The sequence below is a fragment of the Dendronephthya gigantea genome, unplaced genomic scaffold, assembly GCF_004324835.1.
Source record: "Dendronephthya gigantea isolate DGI-Jeju-01 unplaced genomic scaffold, DenGig_1.0 000165F, whole genome shotgun sequence".
In the NCBI taxonomy this organism is placed as follows: domain Eukaryota; kingdom Metazoa; phylum Cnidaria; class Anthozoa; order Malacalcyonacea; family Nephtheidae; genus Dendronephthya; species Dendronephthya gigantea.
In genome coordinates this window covers 328,093-353,399 of record NW_021163175.1, presented here as the reverse complement: position 1 = coordinate 353,399, position 25,307 = coordinate 328,093, and the positions used below count along the sequence as shown (strand labels likewise).

The following is a 25,307-nucleotide window of genomic DNA, read 5'->3' as shown; positions in this document are numbered from 1 at the left end:
AACCAATCAAACTTCGTGTAACATCAGACTTTCAGCGTTTGATGTCATTATGAAAAGGTCTTTTAAGTTGTGCACGAAGGCGCGCAAAAGACGCATTAAAAGTCGCGAAAAAAGTGGTCGTTGGTTAACTCAAATGAGATACGCCAATAGATATCATATCTGCAATATTTACAAAGTAATCTTTTTATACATTTATATCTTACTAAATCTAAATTCGCGATAAAAATCGCGAAAAATTAGTGTTCATAAGTTTATTATAAAGTTTTTATTATATCTACAATATTTACAAAGTAATCATGAACGGAGCTCGTTTAGTTTCGTTGAGAAATCATTTTAGACACTTTTAAACTACGCGCTGTCACACTTTGCACCTTTCTCTGCAACTTGCAAATTATCAATGGAATTTTGAGGGATGTTATTTTGTAAAGAGTGTTCGAAATGCTAAGAAAACGTCAGCAGATCGTAAGAAAAGTTCGTATTTGACAACTTTAGATGCCTCAGGAGTAGAATTGCATTGCAAGTTGCAAGGAAAGTTTCATAGTGTAACATCGCCTTTATACATCTCGTGCAAGAGTTGACTGAAATATTAGACACAAAATATATAGTTGTAGATATATATCGTTCGAAATTACTACCGTTTGTGAGAAATCTTTTCAGTTGTGAGGTTTAACTACAGCAGAACCGCGGTTTCTTTTTTCTATCAATCCTGGCAGTTCTTTCCAGCCATCTACACCAATGGTGAAAGATTCCACTGAGTTGAGATGTCCCTGCTCCTTATTCCATCCACCAAACACGACAATGACGTCATTCATGATCACGACAGAGCTGCCCCTCCTTTTGTAAATCATGGAGGGCAATCTCTCGCTTCGCCCAGTCTCTGTGTCGTACATTATGGCGTCATTTAATGCCTGGTTATTCTTATCCGCACCACCAACGACGATGATCATATGACCCCAAGTGACTGTGGACATAAAACAAACAGGCTGAGGTAACGATGGACATGGCTTGAACTCATTCTTAATCAAATCATAAACAACAACGCTGTCAAAAGCATCTTTACTAAAGTCGGTTGTTGTTCCACCCAAGATAAACAGTTTTCCGTTAACAAGTTCTGCTCTGTGATATCTTCTTGCCTCAGGCATTCTCGTCAGCAGCTTGGCAGTATAAGGTGGGGTAAGAGCAATCTCATAAATGGCATTCGATGTTTTTCCTTCATTCCCGTCATATCCTCCTATTATATATAATTTTCCTTGATAAACTATGACGTCATGAGCAGATAATTTGACAGGCAGTTTACCATCAAACATTGTCCATCGCAAAGGATGTTGGTTCATATTCAAAACTTCGATCGTGTCAGTTCCTTCTGTACCATCGAAACCACCAACGACAAGAACGTCATTGTTGTAAACACACGATGCTGGTGTTGTTCGAGGATGATTCAATCCTGGCAGCGGAGTTGACTTTCCTTCTACTATGTTGTATTTCTCCACTGTATTTAATACCTCGTCACGTCCTGAGCCATACCAACCACCAATAATAATAATAATATCTTGATTGTTTTCTACAGTTGCTGGTTCCATGGCGCTGGCACCATTGATGTTGTTGTTTAAATTGTTTCCTTGCAATAACCGATTCATCAATTCCGTCAGTCTTTCCAACTGTTGTTTCACCTCAGATTCAAACCTCGCTTGAGATCGTCTCATCTCATCAACTTTTTCCTAAATTGGTAAATCTTAAATGTCAAGAATCACATGTTATATAACTTTTTCTTATCTTTACATAGGCTACAATGATTTGTCGGAACGTTTCATTTAAATAAATACAACGTACAATAAGCTGAAATTAGGATCTTTCCGATAAAAGTTTAAAACAGATTTATATTATTCTAAGAAAGCAAGTACTGTCTTACCTTCGTTTCATCTTGACTTGTTTTTATTTCATCTTGAGTTACTTCCATTTGATCCACACAATCCTAAATTAAAAAACACTGTATTTAATTCCTATCTTTTTCATTAGTAAACAAAACTGCAAAAGAACAAAGGAAATTTCTTGCCTTAATTTGGTTTGATTCTGCTTTCATTTCATCTTGACTTGTTTTTATTTCATCTTGAGTTATTTTCATGTGATTCACACAATCCTGAATTAAAAAACACTGTATTTAATTCATATCCCTTTCATTAGTAAATCTGTTCTCATTGCAAAACTTTAAAAGAAGAAATAGAATTTTCTTGCCGTCATTTTCTTTGATTCCAATTTCATTTCAGCCTGAGACTGCTTCATGACTTCAACGCTTTTCTTCAAAGAAAAATTTAAATATCTAAGACATGGCATTGTATAAAATATAACTTTTAATAAAGACAGTACATTAGTTAGGGTCAGTTATCTTTGTAACAATGTTTGTTTCTACGACATCTACAAAATAATCGAATTAGCTTTTTTAAAAACCAAACAAGAACAATCTTACCTTTGTTTCTTCTTGACTTGCTCTAATCTCTTTACAGTCGTGACACTTGGCGATTCTAAACTCACAAAGATCTTTCTCGTGAAGATCTTTATCTCTTTTATTCACCTCCATTCCACATCCTTCATTCTTGCAAGTCACGGGTGCAAAACCACATTTATCAACATGATTTTGTACACTCTCAAGCAAGACAAAGCCTGGACAACCTCTTTCGCTGTATCCACACTTGATTTTCAGCGCTGCCAGAGTGTTCTTCATAAATCTCGGCGGATCTTTCAGGGTTTCTGGAGTGAGATGTTCTCTGCATTCAGGACACGTGTGGGAATGACGAAGATGTTCAGAAATACAGAAATGACAAAATGCATGTTCTTTATGGCAAGTTCGAGGGTTTCTGAGCACTCCTTGACAAATAGAACAGAAGAGATCTTCGCTGATTGTTCCTTCAAAACGTCTTTCATCATAACCTTGTTCGTCTTTCTCCATTCTCTGAGCCATTTATGGACGACTAGAAAAATAATTATGATTTTTGATAACTTTGTTTGTTCAAATTCTTGTTCCATCAGACGCGACAGATGTTTGAACAAGTTGCGAGTGACAATATTGTTACAACTTGTTGTCAGGTTTGCTACAAATGTGTTATCAAATATAGCTTTGTTTACTTATGTAACAAGTAAAGCATGTCTTTGGCTGAATTAAACCTGGCCTTGATTTCGCTAAACCTAAATTTGCTTCGCTATTGTGAAAGTAAGTTCTCTGTCCAATTTTCGTACAAGGTAACAACAGATAGACATTGTGCATCATTTGTAACTTTGCCTTGTAATTCGACCTTGGGTAAAAGCTCTGCTCCTTACAATTCAAAATGCTGTGAGAATAAACTGTGAACTCATTGCAAGTTGCATAAAAAGTTAAACCAACTTTTACTTTTGCAAATACTGCAAGACAATACTTCACAATCTCTCTGCAGCTTGAATCAACTGATCTCAGCAAGGATTAGACTCTGACTGGATGAATGGTTCATAAATTACAAGGTGTAACATGATCAAATTCTTTTAAACAAATACAAAGTCTAGACTTGTCGGAAACGTGGATAACAGTTGTTATGTGATCATGAATACATAAAACAGATTGTGACTATTTCATGTTTCGTCTTCGATATTTCAAAATATTTTAGTTCGTTTTCGTTTTGACAACATGCCAGTAAAATACCTTTGCTATGCCTATAGCTTTTGAATTGCGGGCTTGTGTCCTTCAGGCGAGAGACTCATTCTTGCAACTTCCGTGTCTCATAACGACTGCCAGAATATCAAGTCGTATAAAGCCGTTTGAAATATAATTATAGGAATCATTTACATGATGCGCGTGTTTAGAATCAAGTCAACAGTTTTATGAGCTAAAATCTATCCTTTCGAAACAAAGTTTATGTCGTAATATTTTCCCCATAGCAGAATGGATCAGACAAATCGAAAGCTATTCGTAATTTGAGGCGCTGATGTTTTGAAATTGTGTAATCATTGAACAGTCTACAGTTTGTTGTTCTCTTCATCTGATATTTCACCAGAATTAACGATGAATTATAATATTCTACAGTACGCAAGAATTACTGTTAGTCTCCTTAATTCAAACTCTTCAACAATCACAGCAACAGAAGGCTGGTTGCGTCAGTTGCGTGGCTGCAGTTGGGAAGATTTGAAACTTTGCGTTCTCCGACGTTAACAATTGAAACAAAATTTGTCTACTCATCCATATTACCTCGTCTTTTTCTTCCTGTCACAACTGCCTTTGGTCTTGGTATCTTAACTGTGTAATACTCCGCGTTCATTGTTGCCTTGCGTGTTCAGACGTATTGCGCTCAATAATGTCGGTGATGTGTTAGAAGGGAAATTATATGCTTTCAGACAATAAAGGCATTCAACGCTTTACCAAAACAGTAATTGATAAAGATTATATGAGGTTATATTATAAGTTCAACTAACATTCAAGCAGTAACGATTTAAAACGTGATTCAAAGTTAATTGCGTTGCAGTGTGTTTGCTGTTCGTAGTCAAACTGAATCACAACGCGTTTTATTATAAATACTGGACAAACCCCTGGCAGTTTAAACGGGAAATAGATAATGAAATTAGACTTACCAGTGTTATTGAATATTGAGACTTGAGAGCTTTGCGCTGTGTCGTTCTGCAACAAGTTGATTTTAACGCTGTCTGTAGTATTTTGTGTTTAAGAATCAAGACAACACCTTGAAATATCGTAATTTTCATCCCTAGCTCAGGAAATCTCGTGATTTCAACCTGATCCTTTGTCAACCTTATAAGGAAATCACCAGGATATTTACAGGATATCCTAAGGATATCATTATGATATTTACAGATATCCTAAGCATATCACCAGGATATTTACAGATATCCTAAGGATAGCACTAGGATATTTACAGGATACCCTAAGGATATCACCAAGATATTTACAGATATCCTAAGGATATCACCAGGATATTGTTTTCATTTCTGTATGGTGAAAGTTATAGACGAGTGTAGACCATTGAAACATTGTTTTCCTTTTATTTTCTTGCATATTTTATAAAACGTCTTTTCATAGAGTCTGTTCACATAAATCCGGTTACCCGAGAGGTTACCGGAGATTTAACGAAACGAAGTTTAAGCCAGATCATGTGAAATGCAAATGTTTGAAGATATATTTAAAATGGTCACAGCATGATGGTAAAGATTGTATTGTCCAGGGGGACAGTTAGTTCCTTATAAGGATGTTAAAAGACTGTTCTGAAGTCACGCGATGTTCTTAAACACAATAAAAATTACGACATATTAAGGTGTTGTCTCAAACACAAAATATTGTTGACGGCGTCGAGATCAATTTTTTGTACGATTGTTAAATAAAAAGCTCTCATAATTCAGTACATTTGGTAAGTCTATTTCATTATTTCTGTGCTGTTTAACTATATAACTATACTGTCAAGGGTAAATGAATTAATCCAGTTGATAAAAAAGTTAAAATTGCGTTAGTCTATTGACCACAAACGCCGCTCGCCATAAAGTTCCGTGTTTGAATCATATTTTAAAGTCAATTCAAAACAGTGATTTTTAAATTCGTTCAAACGATCCAAATTTGTCGGTTAATTCCAATTAACTCCTAAAGGATGTTTTATAGCGTGTTGAAATGCAATGTATAGCGCAGCAAATCAACTTAAGCTAATGCAGACTTATGCAGTACTGATTTAGGTCAGAGGTGAATTGGATCCTAAAAAATTGGATCGTGTTAACATGCAGATCTTTAGAGCATTTATTGAACTTATTTCCATCGCCTGTATTCGACGTGGTAATGCAGAATGCGAATTTGTAAAAACTGCTTAAATGGAAGACATATTTTCCTAATAGCAGTCTTACAAACAACACTGTCTGTCTGTGTCTTGGTGTGATCACTTTTAAATGTGTTGGTTATGAGGGACTTATGGTACAGAGAATGTTAGTTTTGCATATACAATCGACAAAAGACATTTGAAGTACAGATTTCGATTGAAATACACAGTTAAAATAGCAGTTCTGAGTAATAAATGCTATCGACTTGATACGTGTCACAACATCACACAGCAGGTGAATGAATTCTTCGCATATTTTTCCGGTTTGAAGAACACTAAAATGGCTCTTATAAAACCCGAATTGAGAAGCGTTATGGCGAACATATCTTTTGCGAAAATGCTCGTAAGATAAAGAGACTATAAAATATTTGAAGTTCTTAGTACAACCGTTATCCATAAATCATAATTTATTTTCTAGTCGTCCATAAATGGCTCAGAGAATGGAGAAAGATGAACAAGGTTATGATGAAAGACGTTTTAAAGGAACAATCAGCGAAGATCTCTTCTGTTCTATTTGTCAAGGAGTGCTCAGAAACCCTCGAACTTGCCATAAAGAACATGCATTTTGTCATTTCTGTATTTCTGAACATCTTCGTCATTCCCACACGTGTCCTGAATGCAGGGAACATCTCACTCCAGAAACCCTGAAAGATCCTCCGAGATTTATGAAGAACACTTTGGCAGCGCTGAAAATCAAGTGTGGATACAGCGAAAGAGGTTGTCCAGGCTTTGTCTTGCTTGAGAGTTTACAAAATCATGTTGATAAATGTGGTTTTGCACCCGTGACTTGCAAGAATGAAGGATGTGGAATGGAGGTGAATAAAAGAGATAAAGATCTTCACGAGAAAGATCTTTGTGAGTTTAGAATCGCCAAGTGTCACGACTGTAAAGAGATTAGAGCAAGTCAAGAAGAAACAAAGGTACCCTAGCTAATGTACTGTCTTTATTTTAAAGTTATGTTTTATACAATGCCATGTCTTAGATATTTAAATTTTTCTTTGAAGAAAAGCGTTGAAGTCATGAAGCAGTCTCAGGCTGAAATGAAAGTGGAATCGAACAAAATGAAGGCAAGAAAATTCTATTTCTTCTTTTGGAGTTTTGCAAAGCGAACAGATTTACTAAAGAAAAGTATACGAGTTAAAAACAGTGTTTTTTAATTCAGGATTCTGTGAACCAAATGAAAGTAACTCAAAATGCAATGAAAACAAGTCAAGATGAAACGAAAGCAGAATCAAACAGAATTAAGGCAAAAGATTTCCTTTGTTCTTTTGCAGTTTTGTTTACAAATAAAAAGCATATGAAATAAATACAGTGTTTTTCAATTCAGGATTGTGTGGATCAAATGACAGTAACTCAAGATGAAATAAAACTAAGTCAAGATAAAATGAAAGTAACTCAAAATCAAATGAAAGTAACTCAAAATCAAATGAAAGTAACTCAAGATGCAATGAAAGCAGGTCAAGATGAAACGAAGGTAAGTCAGTACTTGTTTTCTTAGAATAATATAAACGTGTTTTAAAGTTTTATCGGAAAAATCCTAATTTCAGGTTATTGCGCGTTATTTTTATTTAAATCAATCCCTCCGACCAATCATTGTAGCCTATGTAAAGATAACAAAAAGTTATATAACATGTGATCCTTGACATTTAAAATTTACCAATTTAGAAAAGAGTTGATGAGATGAGACGATCTCAAGCGAGGTTTGAAGCTGAGGTGAAACAACAATTGGAAAGAATGACGGAAATGATGAATCAGTTATTGCAGGGAAACAATTTAAACAACATCAATGGTGCCAGCGCTATGGAACCAGCAACTGTAGAAAACAAACAAGATGTTATTATTATTGGTGGTTGGTATGGCCTAGGAGATGACGCGATGTTAAATACAGTCGAGAAATACAACATAGTAGAAGGAAAGTCAACTCTGCTGCCAGGATTGAATCATCCTCGAGCAGCATCAGCATCGTGCGTTTACAACAATGACGTTCTTGTCGTTGGTGGTCAGGATCGTGAAGGTGGAACTGACAGGATCGAAGTTTTGAAGATGAACCAACATCCTTTAAGATGGACAATGTTTGATGGTAAACTGCCTGTCAAATTATCTGGTCATGACGTCATAGTTTATCAAGGAAAATTATATATAATAGGAGGATATGACGGCAATGAAAGAAAAACATCGAATGCCATTTATGAGATTGCTCTTACCCCACCTTATACTGCCAAGATGCTGAAGAGAATGCCTGAGCCAAGAAGATATCACAAAGCAGAATTTGTCAATGGAAAGCTCTTTATCTTGGGCGGAACAACAACCATCTTTAGTAAAGATGCTCTTGACAGCGTTGTTGTTTATGATTTCATTAAGAATGAGTTCAAGCCATGTCCATCCTTACCTCAGCCTGTTTGTTTTATGTCCACAGTCACTTGGGGTCATATGATCATTGTCGTTGGTGGTGAGGATAAGAATTACCAGATATTAAATGACGTCATAATGTACGACACAGAGACTGGGCGAAGCGAGAGACTACCCTCCATGATTTACAAAAGGAGCGGCAGCTCTGTCGTGATCATGAATGACGTCATTGTCGTGTTTGGTGGATGGAATAGGGAGCAGGGATATCTCAACTCAGTGGAATCTTTCACCATTGGTGGAGATCGCTGGAAAGAACTGCCAGGAATGATAGAAAAAAGACGCAATGCTACTGCTGTAGTTAAACCTCACAAGTGAAAAGTTTTCTCACAAACGGTAGTAATTTCGAACGATAATATCTACAACTATATATTTTGTGTCTAATATTTCAGTCAACTCCTGCACGAGATGTATAAAGGCGGTGTTACACTATGTAACTTTCCTTGCAACTTGCAATTCAATTCTACTCCTGAGGCATCTAAAGTTGTCAAATACGAACATTTCTTACGATCTGCTGACGTTTTCTTAGCATTTCGAACACTCTTTACAAATTAACATCCCTCAAAATTATTATTGCATTGCAAGTTGCAAGAAAAGTTGCAAAGTGTAACACCGCCTAGCCTAAAAGTGTTTAAAATGATTTCATTTTGAAATCTCAACGAAACTAAACGAGCTTCGTTCATAGTTACTTTGTAAATATTGTAGATATAATATATATTGGCATATCTCATTTTTAAACGAACATTTTAATCTGAACTAGCGAACACTTAATAGTGAAATCAGTAAAATATTTAATTTCATTTTGATATAATTAAAATAAAGGTAGATTTTTCATATTTTTTTACTTTTCTAAGTTTCAATGACTTAGGTTGGATGTGCTCAGTCTTTTTCATTACGTCATTATGTCATGAATTATGATGTCATTATTTATACCTTTATTTGACGTCACTTGTAGCATTCTGTGCACAAAAAATACCCGTGACTACGATATGAAAGTTCGTGAAATGGAAGTCGGCATTTATGATATTCCACAGCGTCTAATAGTGATTTCTGAATCGTGTGTAGAAACACGTTCTCTTGAAATCCTGACAGACGTCAATGCTCCAGTGATCTTTTTAAAAGGATCAGTCAAAGAATGACGTAGAAATACCGGATGTTTTGAATAAGACGAAGCATCAAAGATAAGATTTCAAGTTTTCGTCTTAAACACAGGATATTTACAGGATATCCTAAGGATATCACCAGGATATGGTTTTCATTTCTGTATGGTGAAAGTTATAGACGAGTGCAATTGACACGTTGTTTCTCTTTTATTTTCTTGCATATTTTAAAACGTTTTTTCATAGGGTCTCTTCCGGTACACCGAGATTTATCGAAACGAAGTGTAAGCCAGATCATGTGAAATGCAAATGTTTGAAGATTTATTTAAAATGGTCACAGCATGATGGTAAAAATTGTATTGTCCAGGGGAACAGTTAATTCCTTATAAGGATGTTAAAAGACTGTTCTGGAGTCACGCGATGTTCTTAAATACAATAAAAATTACGACATATTAAGGTGTTGTCTCAAACACAAAATATTGTTGACGGCGTCGAGACCAACTTGTTGTACGATTGTTAAATAAAAAGCTGTCATAATTTAGTACATTTGGTAAGTCTATTTCATTATTTTTGTGCTGTTTAACTATATAACTATACTGTCAAGGGTAAATGGGTTAATCCAATTGATAAAAAAGTTAAAATTGTGTTAGTCCATTGACCACAAACGCCGCTCGCCATAAAGTTCGGTGTTTGAATCTTATTTTAAAGTCAATTCAAAACTGTCATTTTTAAAGTCGTTCACACGATCCAAATTTGTCGGTTCCAATTAACTCCTAGAGGATGTTTTATAGTTTGTTGAAATGCAATGTATAGCGCAGCAAATCAACTCAAGCCAAAGCAGCCGGACTTATTCAGTACTGACTTATCAATAACCTGACTACATTTCATACGTCAGACGTGAATTGGATCCTCCAAAATTGGATCGTGTTAACATGCAGACCTTTAGAGCATTTATTGAACTTATTTCCAACGCCTGTAATGCAGCATGGGAATTTGTAAAAACCGCTTAAATGGAAGACATATTTTCCTAATAGCAGTCTTACAAACAACACTGTCTGTGTCTTGGTGTGATCAGTTTTAAATGAGTTGGTTGAGATGGACTTATGGTACAGAGAATGTTAGTTTTGCATATACAATCGACAAAAGACATTTGAAGTACAGATTTCGATTAAAGTACAGAGTTAAAATAGCAGTTCTGAATAATAAATGATATCGACTTGATACGTGTCATAACATCACACAGCAGGTGAATGAATTCCTCGCATATTTTTCCGGTTTGAAGAACACTAAAAAGGCTCTTATAAAACCCGAATTGAAAAGCGTTATGGCGAACATATCTTTTGTGAAAATGCTGGTAAGATAAAGAGAGTATAAAATATTTAAAGATGAGAAACACTTGAACAAGTCTCACCTGGTTTTAAGTATTGCCTCGTTTCCATCAAGGACGCTAATGTGATGTAATATTTCTTTGTTTTCAGTCAACAATTATTGATTTGAATACAGAAATAAAGACAAATTTAGATCCGGACTATTAATTATTCATCGGTTAAAGTGGCTTGTTCACAACTATTAGGACAAAATCACGATCAATTCAAAATCACGTTGTCCTCATTAAGAAGCACCTCTAGACACATTTCAGACGAATTTAGACTTGACAAGATGTTGAATTGTAGAACCATACACAAAGTCGTTCGAACAATTTGTAACAAGTCTTTCGAGTCAACAACAACCTTGAAGAAAGTTACGAAAAAGCCACTGATTAACAAACTCGTTAACAAGCAGGGGATAGTTCCTAGTACAACCGTTGTCCATAAATCATAATTTATTTTCTAGTCGTCCATAAATGGCTCAGAGAATGGAGGAAGATGAACAAGGTTATGATGAAAGACGTTTTGAAGGAACAATCAGCGAAGATCTTTTCTGTTCTATTTGTCAAGGAGTGCTCAGAAACCCTCGAACTTGCCATAAAGAACATGCATTTTGTCATTTCTGTATTTCTGAACATCTTCGTCATTCCCACACGTGTCCTGAATGCAGAGAACATCTCACTCCAGAAACCCTGAAAGATCCTCCGAGATTTATGAAGAACACTCTGGCAGCGCTGAAAATCAAGTGTGGATACAGCGAAAGAGGTTGTCCAGGCTTTGTCTTGCTTGAGAGTTTACAAAATCATGTTGATAAATGTGATTTTGCACCCGTGACTTGCAAGAATGAAGGATGTGGAATGGAGGTGAATAAAAGAGATAAAGATCTTCACGAGAAAGATCTTTGTGAGTTTAGAATCGCCAAGTGTCACGACTGTAAGAAAATAAGAGCAAGTCAAAGAGAAACTATGGTAAGATTGTTCTTGTTTTGTTCAAGGTTGTTAATAGTAGAATTGCTTTGTCAATATAGTTCAGGCATATTAACTTTGCATGCAGTGTGCAGAGAAAAGGTCAGTATAAATTGAGACCGTAGTATTTTCCATTCAATTCAGGAAAAAGTTGATGAGATGAGACGATCTCAAGCGAGGTTTGAAGCTGAGGTGAAACAACAGTTGGAAAGAATGACGGAAACGATGAATCAGTTATTGCAAGGAAACAATTTAAACAACAACATCAATGGTGCGAGCGCTATGGAACCAGCAAATATTCAAGATGTTAATATTATTGGTGGTTGGTACGGGTCAAATGATTCCGAAGTCTTAAACACAGTCGAGAAATACAACATAGTAGAAGGAAAGTCAACTCTGCTGCCAGGATTGAATCATCCTCGAGCAGCATCTGCATTGTGTGTTTACAACAATGACGTTCTTGTCGTTGGTGGTTTCGATGGTAAAGTAGGAACTGACACGATCGAAGTTTTGAAGATGAACCAACATCCTTTGCGATGGACAATGTTTGATGGTAAACTGCCTGTCAAATTATATAGTCATGACGTCATAGTTTATCAACGAAAATTATATATAATGGGAGGATATGATGGGAATGAAAGAAAAACATCGAATGCCATTTATGAGATTGCTCTGACCCCAACTTATACTGCCAAGCTGCTGAAGAAAATGCCTGAGCGAAGAAGATATCACAGAGCAGAACTTGTTAATGGAAAACTATTTATCTTGGGCGGAACAACAACCATCTATAGTAAAGATGCTCTTGACAGCGTTGTTGTTTATGATTTGATTAAGAATAAGTTCAAGCCATGTCCATCGTTACCCCAGCCTGTTTGTTATATGTCCACAGTCACTTGGGGTCATATGATTATCGTCATTGGTGGTGGGAATAAAAATGGCCAGGTATTGAACGACGTCATAATGTACGACACAGAGACTGGGCGAAGCGAGAGACTGCCCTCCATGATTCACAAAAGGAAAGGTTGCTCTGTCGTGATCATGAATGACGTCATTGTCGTGTTTGGTGGATGGAATAAGGAGCAGGGAGATCTCAACTCAGTGGAATCTTTCACCATTGGTGGAGATGGCTGGAAAGAACTGCCAGGAATGATAGAAAAAAGACGCTGGGCTACTGCTGTAGTTAAACCTCACAACTGAAAAGATTTCTCACAAACGGTAGTAATTTCAAACGATAATATCTACAATTATATATTTTGTGTCTAATATTTCAGTCAACCCTTGCACGAGATGTATAAAGGCGGTGATACACTATGCAACTTTCCTTGTAACTTGCAATGCAATTCTACTCCTGAGGCATCTAAACTAGTCAAACACGAACATTTCTTTCGATCTGGTGACGTTTTCTTGGCATTACGAACATTCTTTACAAATTAACATCCCTCAAAATTACTATTGCATTGCAAGTTGCAAGAAAAGTTGCATAGTGTAACACCGCCTAGCTTAAAAGTATTTAAAATGATTTCATTTTGAAATCTCAACGAAACTAAACGAGTTTCGTTCATAGTCAATTTGTAAATATTGTAGATATAATATATATTGGCATATCTCATTTTCAGTAAACGAACATTTTAATCTAAACTAGCGAACACTTAATAGTGAAATCAGTAGAATATTTTATTTAAATTTGATATAATTAAAATAAAGGTAGATTTTTCATATTTTCTACTTTTCTAAATTTCAATGACTTGGTTGTGCTCAGTCTTTTTCTTTACGTCATTATGTCATGAATTATGATGTCATTATTAATACCTTCATTGACATAACTTGTAGCATTTTGTACACAGAAGGCTTAAATCTCGAATAGTATTTTAAAGTCAATTTTCATATGACTGTTATTACTAGAAAAAGAAAATAAAAGAGAAACAATGTTGAAACAGAAACAGAAGTGAAAATCAAATCCTGGTGATATCCTTAGGATATCTGTAAATATCCTGGTGATATGCTTAGGATATCTGTAAATATCCTGGTGATATCCTTAGGGTATCCTGTAAATATCCTGGTGATATCCTTAGGATATCTGTAAATATCCTGGTGATATCCTTAGGGTATCCTGTAAATATCCTGGTGATTTCCTTATAAGGTTGACAAAGGATCACGTTGAAATCACGAGATTTCCTGAGCTAGGGATGAAAATTACGACATATCAAGGTGTTGTCTTGATTCTTAAACACAAAATACTACAGACAGCGTTAAAATCAACTTGTCGCAGAACGACACAGCGCAAAGCTCTCAAGTCTCAATATTCAATAACACTGGTAAGTCTAATTTCATTATCTATTTGTCGTTTAAACTGCCAGGGTCTGTCCAGTATTTATAATAAAACGCGTTGTGATTAAGTTTCACTACGAACAGCAAACACACTGCAACGCAATTAACTTTGAATCACGTTTTAAATCGTTACTGCTTGAATGTTAGTTGAACTTATAATATAACCTCATATAATCTTTATCAATTACTGTTTCAGTAAAGCGTTGAATGCCTTTATTGTCTGAAAGCATATATTTTTCCCTCTAAACGCATGACCGACATTATTGAGCGCAATACGTCTGAACGCGTAAGGCAACAATGAACGCGAGGTATTACACAGTTAAAATTAAGATACCGAGACCAAAGGCAGTTGTGACAGGAAGAAAAAGACGAGGTAATATGGAGAAAGTAGACAAAATTTGGTTTCAATTGTTGACGTCGGAGAACGCAAAGTTTCAAATCTTCTCAACTGCAGCCACGCAACTGACGCAACCAGCCTTCTGTTGCTGTGATTGTTGAAGAGTTTGAATTAAGGCGACTAACAGTAATTCTCGCGTATTGTAGAATATTATAATTCATCGTCCTGGTGAAATATCAGATAAAGAGAACAACAAACTGTAGACTGTTCAATGATTACACAATTTCAAAACATCAGCGCCTCAAATTACGAATAGCTTTCGATTTGTCTGATCCATTCTGCTGTGGGGAAAATATTACGACATAAACTTTGTTTTGAAAGGATAGATTTTAGCTCATAAAACTGTTGACTTGATTCTAAACAAACGAATCAAGTAAATGATTCCTATAATTATATTTCAAACGGCTTTATACGACTTGATATTCTGGCAGTCGTTATGAGACACGGAAGTTACAAGAATGAGTCTCTCGCCTGAAGGACACAAGCCCGCAATTCGAAAGCTATAGCAAAGGTATTTTACTGGCATGTTGTCAAAACGAAAACAAACTAAAATATTTTGAAATATCGAAGATGAAACATGAAATAGTCACAATCTGTTTTATGTATGCATGATCACATAACAACTCTAATCAACGTTTCCGACAAGTCTCGAGTTTGTATTTGTTTGAAAGAATTGAATTAAGATCATGTTACGCCTTGTAATTTATAAACCATTCATCCAGTCACAGTCTAATCCTTGCTGAGATCAGTTGATTCAAGCTGCAGAGAGATTGTGAAGTATTGTCTCGCAGTATTAGCAAAAGTAAAAGTTGGTTTAACTTTTTATGCAACTTGCAATGAGTTCACAGTTTTTTCTCACAGCATTTTGAATTGTAAGGAGTAGAGCTTTTAACCAAGGTCGAATTATAAGGCAAAGTTACAAATGATGCACAGTGTCTATCTGTTGTTACCTTGTACGAAAATTGGACAGAGAACTTACTTTCACAATAGTGAAGCAAATGCAAGTTTAGCGAGATTAAGGGCAGGTTTAATTCAGCCAAAGACATGCTTTACTTGTTACATCAGTAAACAAAACTATATTTTCGCCAACACATTTTTAGCAAACCTGACAACATGTTGTAACAATGTTGTCACTCGTAACTTGTTGAAACTGCCGTCGCGTGCGATGGAACAAGAATTTGAACAACCAAAGCCATAATCCATAAATCATAATTTATTTTCTAGTCGTCCATAAATGGCTCAGAGAATGGAGGACGATGAAGAAGGTTATGATGAAAGACGTTTTGAAGGAACAATCAGCGAGGATCTCTTCTGTTCTATTTGTCAAGGAGTGCTCAGAAACCCTCGAACTTGCCATAAAGAACACGCATTTTGTCATTTCTGTATTTCTGAACATCTTCGTCATTCCCACACGTGTCCTGAATGCAGAGAACATCTCACTCCAGAAACCCTGAAAGATCCTCCGAGATTTATGAAGAACACTCTGGCAGCGCTGAAAATCAAGTGTGGATACAGCGAAAGAGGTTGTCCAGGCTTTGTCTTGCTTGAGAGTTTACAAAATCATGTTGATAAATGTGGTTTTGCACCCGTGACTTGCAAGAATGAAGGATGTGGAATGGAGGTGAATAAAAGAGATAAAGATCTTCACGAGAAAGATCTTTGTGAGTTTAGAATCGCCAAATGTCACGACTGTAAAGAGATTAGAGCAAGTCAAGAAGAAACAAAGGTAAGATTTTTCTTGTTTGGTTTTTAAAAAAGCTAATTCGATTGCTTTGTAGATGCCGTAGAAAAAAACATTGTTACAAAGATAACTGACCCTAGCTAATGTACTGTCTTTATTTAAAAGTTATATTTTATACAATGCCATGTCTTAGATATTTAAATTTTTCTTCCAAGAAAACCGTTGAAATGATAAAACAGTTTCAGGTTGAAATGAGAGCAAAATCGAACAAAATGAAGGCAAGAAAATTCTATTTCTTCTTTTGGAGTTTTGCAAAGCGAACACATTTACTAATGAAAAGGATATGAAATAAATACAGTGCTTTTTAATTCAGGATTGTGTGGATCAAGTGAAAGTAACTCAAGATGAAATGAAACTAAGTCAAGATGAAATGAAAGTAACTCAAGATGAAATGAAAACAAGTCAAGATGAAATGAAAACAGAATCAAACAGAATTAAGGCAAGAGATTTCCTTTGTTCTTTTGCAGTTTTGTTTACTAATGGAAAGCATATGAATTAAATACAGTGTTTTTCAATTCAGGATTGTGTGGATCAAATGAAAGTAACTCACGATGCAATGAAAGCAAGTCAAGATGAAACGAAGGTGAGGCAGTACTTGCTTTCTTAGAATAATATAAACGTGTTTTAAAGTTTTATCGGAAGGATCCTAATTTCAGCTTATTGTACGTCATATTTATTTAAATGAAACGTTCCGACACATCATTGTGGCCTATGTAAAGATAGGAAAAAGTTATTTAACATGTGATTTTTGACATTTAAAATTTACCCATTTAGGAAAAAGTTGATGAGATGAGACGATCTCAAGCGAGGTTTGAAGCTGAGGTGAAACAACAGTTGGAAAGAATGACGGAAATGATGAATCAGTTATTGCAAGGAAACAATTTAAACAACAACATCAATGGTGCCAGCGCTATGGAACCAGCAACTGTAGAAAACAATCAAGATGTTATTATTATTGGTGGTTGGTATGGCTCAGGAAGTGACAAGATATTAAATACAGTGGAGAAATACAACATAGTAGAAGGAAAGTCAACTCCGCTGCCACGATTGAATCATCCTCGAGCAGCATCAGCATTGTGTGTTTACAACAATGACGTTCTTGTCGTTGGTGGTCACGATGGTAAAGAAGGAACTGACAAGATCGAAGTTTTGAAGATGAACCAACATCCTTTGCGATGGACAAAGTTTGATAGTAAACTGCCGCTCAAATTATATGCTCATGACGTCATAGTTTATCAAAAAAAATTATATATAATAGGAGGACATGACGGGAATGAAGGAAAAACATCAAATTCAATTTATCAGATTGCTCTTAACCCACCTTATACTGCCAAGCTGCTGACGAGAATGCCTGAGGCAAGAAAATATCACAGAGCAGAACTTGTTAATGAAAAACTATTTATCTTGGGCGGGACGACAACCGACCTTAGTAAAGATGCTCTAGACAGCGTTGTTGTTTATGATTTGATTAAGAATGAGTTCAAGCCATGTCCATCGTTACCTCAGCCTGTTTCTGCTATGTCCACAGTCGCTTGGGGTCATATGATCATCGTCGTTGGTGGTTTGGATAAGAATTACCAGGTATTAAATGACGTCATAATGTACGACACAGAGACTGGGCGAAGCGAGAGACTGCCCTCCATGATTCACAAAAGGAGCGGCAGCTCTGTCGTGATCATGAATGACGTCATTGTCGTGTTTGGTGGATGGAATAAGGAGCAGGGATATCTCAACTCAGTGGAATCTTTCACCATTGGTGGAGATGGCTGGAAAGAACTGCCAGGAATGATAGAAAACAGGAGGTATGCTACTGCTGTAGTTAAACCTCACAACTGAAAAGATGTTCCACAAACGGTAGTAATTTCTAACGATAATATCTACAACTATATATTTTGTGTCTAATATTTCAGTCAACTCTTGCACGAGATGTATAAAGGCGATGTTACACTATGCAACTTTCCTTGCAACTTGCAATGCAAATCTACTCCTGAGGCATCTAAAGTTGTCAAATACGAACATTTCTTATAATTTGTAAAGAGTGTTCGTAATGCTAAGAAAACGTCAGCAGATCGTATTACGATCTGCTGACGTTTTCTTAGCATTACGAACACTCTTTACAAATTAACATCCCTCAAAATTACTATTGCATTGCAAGTTGCAAGAAAAGTTGCATAGTGTTACACCGCCTAGCTTGAAAGTGTTAATTAATGATTTCATTTTGAAATCTCAACGAAACTAAACGAGCTTCGTTCATAGTTGCTTTCTAAATATTGTAGATATAATATATTTTGGCATATCTCATTTTTAAACGAACATTTTAATCTAAACTAGCGAACACTTAATAGTGAAATCAGTAGAATATTTAATTTCAATTTGATATAATTAAAATAAAGGTAGATTTTTCATATTTTGTACTTTTCTAAGTTTCAATGACTTAGGTTGGATGTGCCAGTGAACTATAATAAATAACTGGAACGATACCTCCTCATTGTTTTTGTGAAGCCAAAGTTTGCGAGACTTTACCTCCAGACACGCGTGTCTGGAGGTAAAGTCTCGCAAATTTTGGCAAATTTTTGGCTTCATTCGCGGGTGACTCGCGAGATCACTGCAGATGCAGAGCGAATTTGAAAGAAATTTGATTTTTTGTTTGTTTCATGGTTTTAAATGTTTTTTTTTATGGAATTATAATGGAATTAATCTTAAATTCAACCAGGTAAATTGTTTTACGAATTACAACTGGAGTTGCCGATCAGATTGGAAACAAATTTTCTTAAACGGAACAAGTTTATAGCGATGTGCAATTTTGACAACAATATTTGTACGAAACGGATATCCTAAAAGCTAAAATTTTATCGCAAAATACACTTGGTAGACATTGTTTAATATTATAAGTTTATATTTATTTATTTTCAAGTGACTAGATGGCAAAAAAGTTGTATTAATTGTAAAGTAAAACAAATATTCCTGCATTGTCACGCTAGGCTCTACGCCAATAATAGGTCCATAAAATGCATTCTACCAACATCAAGAATGTCTCAGCCGGCTGTAAGCACTAACAAAATCAGTTATTTAACTTCCTAAAAAAATTTTTCGGGGAGTTTTTATCAAATTTACGAAATCACAAAAAAACATTTTTGTTTTGGCCGTGTTTGTTTTTGCGTGTAAAGACTGGGGGTTTAACTTCCTGTCAGAAGGTAGCGTTCCAGTTATATTTATTTCACTGGGATGTGCTCAATCTTTTTCATTACGTCATTATTTCATGAATTATGATGTCATTATTTATACCTTTATATGACGTCACTTGTAGCATTCTGTGCACAGAAAATACCCGTGAATACGATATGCAAATTCGTGAAACTGAAGTCGGCATTTATGATATTCCACAGTGTCTAATAGTGATCTCTGAATCGTGTGTAGAAACACGTTCTCTTGAAATCCTGACAGACGTCAATGCTTCAGTGATCTTTTTAAAAGGATCAGTCAAAGAATGACGTAGAAATACCGGATGTTTTGAATAAGACGAAGCATCAAAGATAAGATTTCAGGTTTTCGTCTTAAACACAAAATACCGCTGACGACGTTATAGAAACCTTGTTGCAAATGGTACAGTAAAAAGCTCTTAGAATATTCAATAAACTTGGCAGGTCTAATTTCATTTTTTTTTGTCATTAAACCGCCATTGTGAATCTAGTTGATAAAGCAGTTAAGATTTGTTTAAGATGGACCGTAAATATTGCCAAACAGTTGGTCTGATTCACACTCTTTAGAGTCGGGGATCCATTATATTATTTTCCAATAGACAAAGCATTTTGCACACTAGTCATTTCAGACAAAGGCAATCCCAGATTCTTAGGACAAGTGGGAACAAGGCTTTAATCTCGAATCGTATTTTAAAGTCAATGTTCATATGACTGTTATTGTTAGAAAAAGAAAATAAAAGAAAAACAATGTTTCAATGGTCTACACTCGTCTATAACTTTCACCATACAGAAATTAAAACCATGTCCTGGTGATATCCTTAGGATATCCTATAAATATCCTAGTGATATCCTTAGGATATCCTGTAAATATCCTGGTGCTATCCTTAGGATATCCTGTAAATAACCTGGTGCTATCCTTAGGATATCTGTAAATATCCTGGTGATATCCTTAGGGTATCCTGTAAATATCCTGGTGATATCCTTACGATATCTGTAAATATCTTGGTGATATCCTTAGGATATCCTGTAAATATCCTGGTGATATCCTTAGGATATCCTGTAAATATCCTGGTGATATCCTTAGGATATCTGTAAATATCCTGGTGATATCCTTAGGATATCTGTAAATATCCTGGTGATATCCTTAGGATATCTGTAAATATCCTGGTGATATCCTTAGGATATCTGAAAATATCCTGGTGATATCCTTAGGATATCCTGTAAATATCCTGGTGATTTCCTTATAAGGTTGACAAAGGATCACGTTGAAACCACTAGATTTCCTGAGCCAGGGATGAAAATTACGACACATCAAGGTGTTGTCTCGATTCTTAAACACAAAATACTACAGACAGCGTTAAAATCAACTTGTTGCAGAACGACACAGCGCAAAACTCTCAAGACTCAATATTCAATAACACTGGTAAGTCTAATTTCATTATCTATTTGTCGTTTAAACTGCCAGGGTCTGTCCAGTATTTATAATAAAACGCGTTGTGATTGAGTTTCACTACGAACAGCAAACACACTGCAACGCAATTAACTTTGAATCACGTTTTAAATCGTTACTGCTTTAATATTAGTTGAACTTATAGCATAACCTCATATAATCTTTACCAATTACTGTTTCAGTAAAGCGTTGAATGTCTTTATTGTCTGAAAGCATATATTTTCCCCTCTTACGCATGACCGACATTTTTGAGCGCAGTACGTCTGAACGCGCAAGGCAACAATGAACGCGGGTATTACACAGTTAAAATTAAGATACCAAAACAAAGGCAGTTGTGACAGGAAGAAAAAGACGAGGTAATATGGAGGAAGTAGACAAATTTGGTTTCAATTGTTGACGTCGGAGAACGCAAAATTTCAAATCTTCCCAACTGCAGCCACGAAACTGACGCAACCAGCCTTCTGTTGCTGTGATTGTTGAAGAGTTTGAATTAAGGCGACTAACAGTAATTCTCGCGTACTGTAGAATATTATAATTCATCGTTAATCCTGGTGAAATATCAGATGAAGAGAACAACAAACTGTAGACTGTTCAATGATTACACAATTTCAAAACATCAGCGCCTCAAATTACGAATAGCTTTTGATTTGTCTGATCCATTCTGCTATGGGGAAAATATTACGACATAAACTTTGTTTCGAAAGGATAGATTTTAGCTCATAAAACTGTTGACTTGATTCTAAACACGCGCATCAAGTAAATGATTCCTATAATTATATTTCAAACGGCTTTATACGACTTGATATTCTGGCAGTCGTTATGAGACACGGAAGTTGCAAGAATGAGTCTCTCGCCTGAAGGACACAAGCCCGCAATTCAAAAGCTATAGCAAAGGTATTTTACTGGCATTGTTGTCAAAACGAAAACGAACTAAAATATTTTGAAATATGGAAGACGAAACATGAAATAGTCACAATCTGTTTTATGTATGCATGATCACATAGCAACCCTAATCCACGTTTCCGACAAGTTTCGAGTTTGTATTTGTTTGAAAGAATTTAATTAAGATCATGTTACGCCTTGTAATTTATTAACCATTCATCCAGTCACAGTCTAATCCTTGCTGAGATCAGTTGACTCAAGCTGCAGAGAGATTGTGAAGTATTGTCTCGCAGTATTAGCAAAAGTAAAAGTTATTTTGACTTTTTACGCAACTTGCAATGAGTTCACAGTTTTTTCTAGCTGCATTTTGAATTGTAAGCAGTAGAGTTTTTAACCAAGGTCGAATTACAAGACAAAGTTAAAAACTATTGTGAAATGATGCACAGTGTCTATCTGTTGTTACCTTGTACAAAAATTGGACAGAGAACTTACTTTCACAATAGTGAAGCAAATGCAGGTTTAGCGAGATTAAGGGCAAGTTTAATTCAGCCAAAGACATGCTTTACTTGTTACATAAGTAAACAAAACTATATTTTCGCCAACACATTTTTAGCAAACCTTACAACAAGTTGTAACAAAATTAGCACTCGCAACTTGTTGAAACTGCCGTCGCGTGCGATGGAACAAGAATTTGAACAACCAAAGCCATAATCCATAAATCATAATTAAATTTCTAGTCGTCCCTAAATGGCTCAGAGAATGGAGGAAGATAAACAAGGTTATGATGAAAGACGTTTTAAAGGAACAATCAGCGAAGATCTCTTTTGTTCTATTTGTCAAGGAGTGCTCAGAAACCCTCGAACTTGCCATAAAGAACATGCATTTTGTCATTTCTGTATTTCTGAACATCTTCGTCATTCCCACACGTGTCCTGAATGCAGAGAACATCTCACTCCAGAAACCCTGAAAGATCCTCCGAGATTTATGAAGAACACTCTGGCAGCGCTGAAAATCAAGTGTGGATACAGCGAAAGAGGTTGTCCAGGCTTTGTCTTGCTTGAGAGTTTACAAAATCATGTTGATAAATGTGGTTTTGCACCTGTGACTTGCAAGAATGAAGGATGTGGAATGGAGGTGAATAAAAGAGATAAAGAACTTCACGAGAAAGATCTTTGTGAGTTTCGAATCGCCAAGTGTCACGACTGTAAAGAGATTAGAGCAAGTCAAGAAGAAACAAAGGTAAGATTGTTCTTATTTGGTTTTTAAAAAAGCTAATTCGATTGTTTTGTAGATGTCATAGAAACAAACATTGTTACAAAGATAACTGACCCTAGCTAATGTACTGTCTTTATTTAAAAGTTATGTTTTATACAATGCCATGTCTCAGATATTTAAACTTTTTCTTCCAAGAAAACCGTTGAAGCGATGAAGCAGTCTCAGGTTGAAATGAAAGTGGAATCGAACAAAATGAAGGCAAGGAAATTCTATTTCTTCTTTTAAAGTTTTGCAATGAGAACAGATTTACTAATGAAAAGCATATGAATTAAATACAGTGTTTTTTAATTTAGGATTGTGTAGATCAAATGAAAGTAACTCAAGATGCAATGAAAAGGAGTCAAGATAAAACGAAGGTGAGGCAGTACTTGCTTTCTTAGAATAATATAAACGTGTTTTAAAGTTTTGTCCGGAAGATCCTAATTTAAGCTTATTGTACGTTATATTTATTTAAATGAAACGTTCCGACAAATCATTGTGGCCTATGTAAAGATAGAAAAAAGTTATATACACGTGATTCTTGATATTTTAAATTTACCAATTTAGGAAATAGTTGATGAGATGAGACGATCTCAAGCGAGGTTTGAAGCTGAGGTGAAACAACAGTTGGAAAGAATGACGGAAATGATGACTCAGTTATTGCAAGGAAACAATTTAAACAACAACATCAATAGTGCCAGCGCTATGGAACCAGCAACTGTAGAAAATAATCAAGATGTTATTATTATCGGTGGTTGGTACGAGTCAAAAGATTCCGAAGTATTAAATACAGTCGAGAAATACAACATAGTAGAAGAAAAGTCAACTCCGCTGCCACGATTGAATCATCCTCGAGCAGCATCAGCATCGTGTGTTTACAACAATGACCTTCTTGTCGTTGGTGGTTTTGATGGTAAAGTAGGAACTGACAAGATCGAAGTTTTGAAGATGAACCAACATCCATTGCGATGGACAAAGTTTGATGGCAAACTGCCGCTCAAATTATATAGTCATGACGCCATAGTTTATCAAGGAAAATTATATACAATAGGAGGATATGACGGAAAAGAAAGAAAAACATCGAATGCCATTTATGAGATTGCTCTTACCCCACCTTATACTGCCAAGCTGCTGACGAGAATGCCTGAGGCAAGAAGATATGCCAGAGCAGAACTTGTTAATGGAAAACTATTTATCTTGGGCGGAACAACAACGAACCTTAGTAAAGATGCTCTTGACAGCGTTGTTGTTTATGATTTGATTAAGAATGAGTTCAAGCCATGTCCATCGTTACCTCAGCCTGTTTTTGGATTGTCCACAGTCACTTGGGGTCATATGATCATCGTCGTTGGTGGTTTGGATAAAAATTGGCAGGCATTAAATGACGTCATAATGTACGACACAGAGACTGGGCAAAGCGAGAGACTGCCCTCCATGATTCACAAAAGGAGCGGCAGCTGTGTCGTGATTATGAGTGACGTCATTTTCACGTTTGTTGGATGGAATAAGGAGGAGGGAAATCTCAACTCAGTGGAATCTTTCACCATTGGTGGAGATGGCTGGAAAGAACTGCCAGGAATGATAGAAAAGAGAACCTATGCTACTGCTGCAGTTAAACCTCACAACTGAAAAGATTTCTCACAAACGGTAGTAATTTCGAACGATAATATCTACAACTACATATATATTTTGTGTCTAATATTTCAGTCAACTCTTGCACGAGATGTATAAAGGCGGTGATACAGTATGCAACTTTCCTTGCAACTCAATGCAATTCTACTCCTGAGGCATCTAAAGTTGTCAAATTTGAACATTTCTTACGATCTGCTGACGTTTTCGTAGCATTTCGAACACTATTTACAAATTAACATCCCTCAAAATTACTATTGCATTGCAACTTGCAAGAAAAGTTGCATAGTGTAACAGCGCCTAGCCTGAAAGTGTTCATTAATGATTTGATTTTGAAATCTCAACGAAACTAAACGAGCTTCGTTCATAATTACTTTGTAAATATTGTAGATATAATATATATTGGCATATCTCATTTTTAAACGAACATTTTAATCTAAACTAGCGAACAATTAATAGTGAAATCAGTAGAATATTTAATTTCAATTTGATATAATTAAAATAAAGGTAGATTTTTCATATTTTGTACTTTTTTAAGTTTCAATGACTTAGGTTGGATGTGCTCAGTCTTTTTCATTACGTCATTATGTCATGAATTATGATGTCATTATTTATACCTTTATATGACGACACTTGTAGCATTCTGTGCACGGAAAATACCCGTGACTACGATATGCAAGTTCGTGAAACGGAAGTTGGCATTTATGATATTCCACAGTGTCTAATAGTGATGTCTGAATCGTGTGTAGAAACACGT

At 35.7% G+C, this 25,307-nt stretch overlaps 5 protein-coding genes across 8 annotated transcripts; 4 read left to right on the top strand and 1 right to left on the bottom strand.

The window, feature by feature from the left end:
- Positions 1 to 627: 627 nt before the first annotated feature.
- On the bottom strand, positions 628 to 4,686 carry LOC114537814 (spermatocyte protein spe-26-like). Its single transcript, XM_028558912.1, has 6 exons — positions 4,591 to 4,686; positions 2,465 to 2,966; positions 2,233 to 2,295; positions 2,054 to 2,137; positions 1,910 to 1,972; positions 628 to 1,718 (listed from the first exon to the last, which is right to left on the bottom strand). Exons 2-6 carry the CDS (start codon positions 2,954 to 2,956, stop codon positions 654 to 656), a joined length of 1,767 nt encoding a protein of 588 aa, XP_028414713.1. The 5' UTR covers positions 2,957 to 2,966; positions 4,591 to 4,686; the 3' UTR covers positions 628 to 653.
- Positions 4,687 to 5,305: 619 nt separating this feature from the next.
- On the top strand, positions 5,306 to 8,748 carry LOC114537797 (kelch-like protein 20). Its single transcript, XM_028558891.1, has 7 exons — positions 5,306 to 5,378; positions 6,250 to 6,751; positions 6,836 to 6,898; positions 6,994 to 7,077; positions 7,159 to 7,168; positions 7,253 to 7,305; positions 7,497 to 8,748. Exons 2-7 carry the CDS (start codon positions 6,260 to 6,262, stop codon positions 8,553 to 8,555), a joined length of 1,761 nt encoding a protein of 586 aa, XP_028414692.1. The 5' UTR covers positions 5,306 to 5,378; positions 6,250 to 6,259; the 3' UTR covers positions 8,556 to 8,748.
- Positions 8,749 to 9,801: 1,053 nt separating this feature from the next.
- On the top strand, positions 9,802 to 13,146 carry LOC114537801 (kelch-like protein 12). The gene is made up of 3 exons (XM_028558899.1): positions 9,802 to 9,887; positions 11,171 to 11,672; positions 11,814 to 13,146. Exons 2-3 carry the CDS (start codon positions 11,181 to 11,183, stop codon positions 12,864 to 12,866), a joined length of 1,545 nt encoding a protein of 514 aa, XP_028414700.1. The 5' UTR covers positions 9,802 to 9,887; positions 11,171 to 11,180; the 3' UTR covers positions 12,867 to 13,146.
- Positions 13,147 to 13,814: 668 nt separating this feature from the next.
- LOC114537795 (kelch-like protein 5) lies at positions 13,815 to 18,152 on the top strand. 3 transcript variants are annotated; one of them, XM_028558888.1, is made up of 6 exons: positions 13,815 to 13,984; positions 15,619 to 16,120; positions 16,291 to 16,353; positions 16,449 to 16,574; positions 16,656 to 16,718; positions 16,910 to 18,152. In XM_028558888.1, the coding sequence occupies exons 2-6, from the start codon at positions 15,629 to 15,631 to the stop codon at positions 17,969 to 17,971; spliced, it is 1,806 nt and encodes a 601-aa protein (XP_028414689.1). In that variant the 5' UTR covers positions 13,815 to 13,984; positions 15,619 to 15,628; the 3' UTR covers positions 17,972 to 18,152. The 3 variants fall into 3 exon arrangements, with proteins under 3 accessions (XP_028414689.1, XP_028414688.1, XP_028414690.1); XM_028558887.1 differs by lacking the exon at positions 13,815 to 13,984 and adding an exon at positions 14,740 to 14,905; XM_028558889.1 differs by lacking the exons at positions 13,815 to 13,984; positions 16,291 to 16,353; positions 16,449 to 16,574; positions 16,656 to 16,718 and adding an exon at positions 14,742 to 14,905.
- A 2,426-nt stretch (positions 18,153 to 20,578) lies between these two features.
- Positions 20,579 to 24,728, top strand: LOC114537800 (kelch-like protein 23). 2 transcript variants are annotated; one of them, XM_028558898.1, is made up of 5 exons: positions 20,579 to 20,758; positions 22,405 to 22,906; positions 23,078 to 23,140; positions 23,236 to 23,298; positions 23,489 to 24,728. In XM_028558898.1, the coding sequence occupies exons 2-5, from the start codon at positions 22,415 to 22,417 to the stop codon at positions 24,548 to 24,550; spliced, it is 1,680 nt and encodes a 559-aa protein (XP_028414699.1). In that variant the 5' UTR covers positions 20,579 to 20,758; positions 22,405 to 22,414; the 3' UTR covers positions 24,551 to 24,728. The 2 variants fall into 2 exon arrangements, with proteins under 2 accessions (XP_028414699.1, XP_028414698.1); XM_028558897.1 differs by lacking the exon at positions 20,579 to 20,758 and adding an exon at positions 21,457 to 21,679.
- Positions 24,729 to 25,307: the final 579 nt, after the last annotated feature.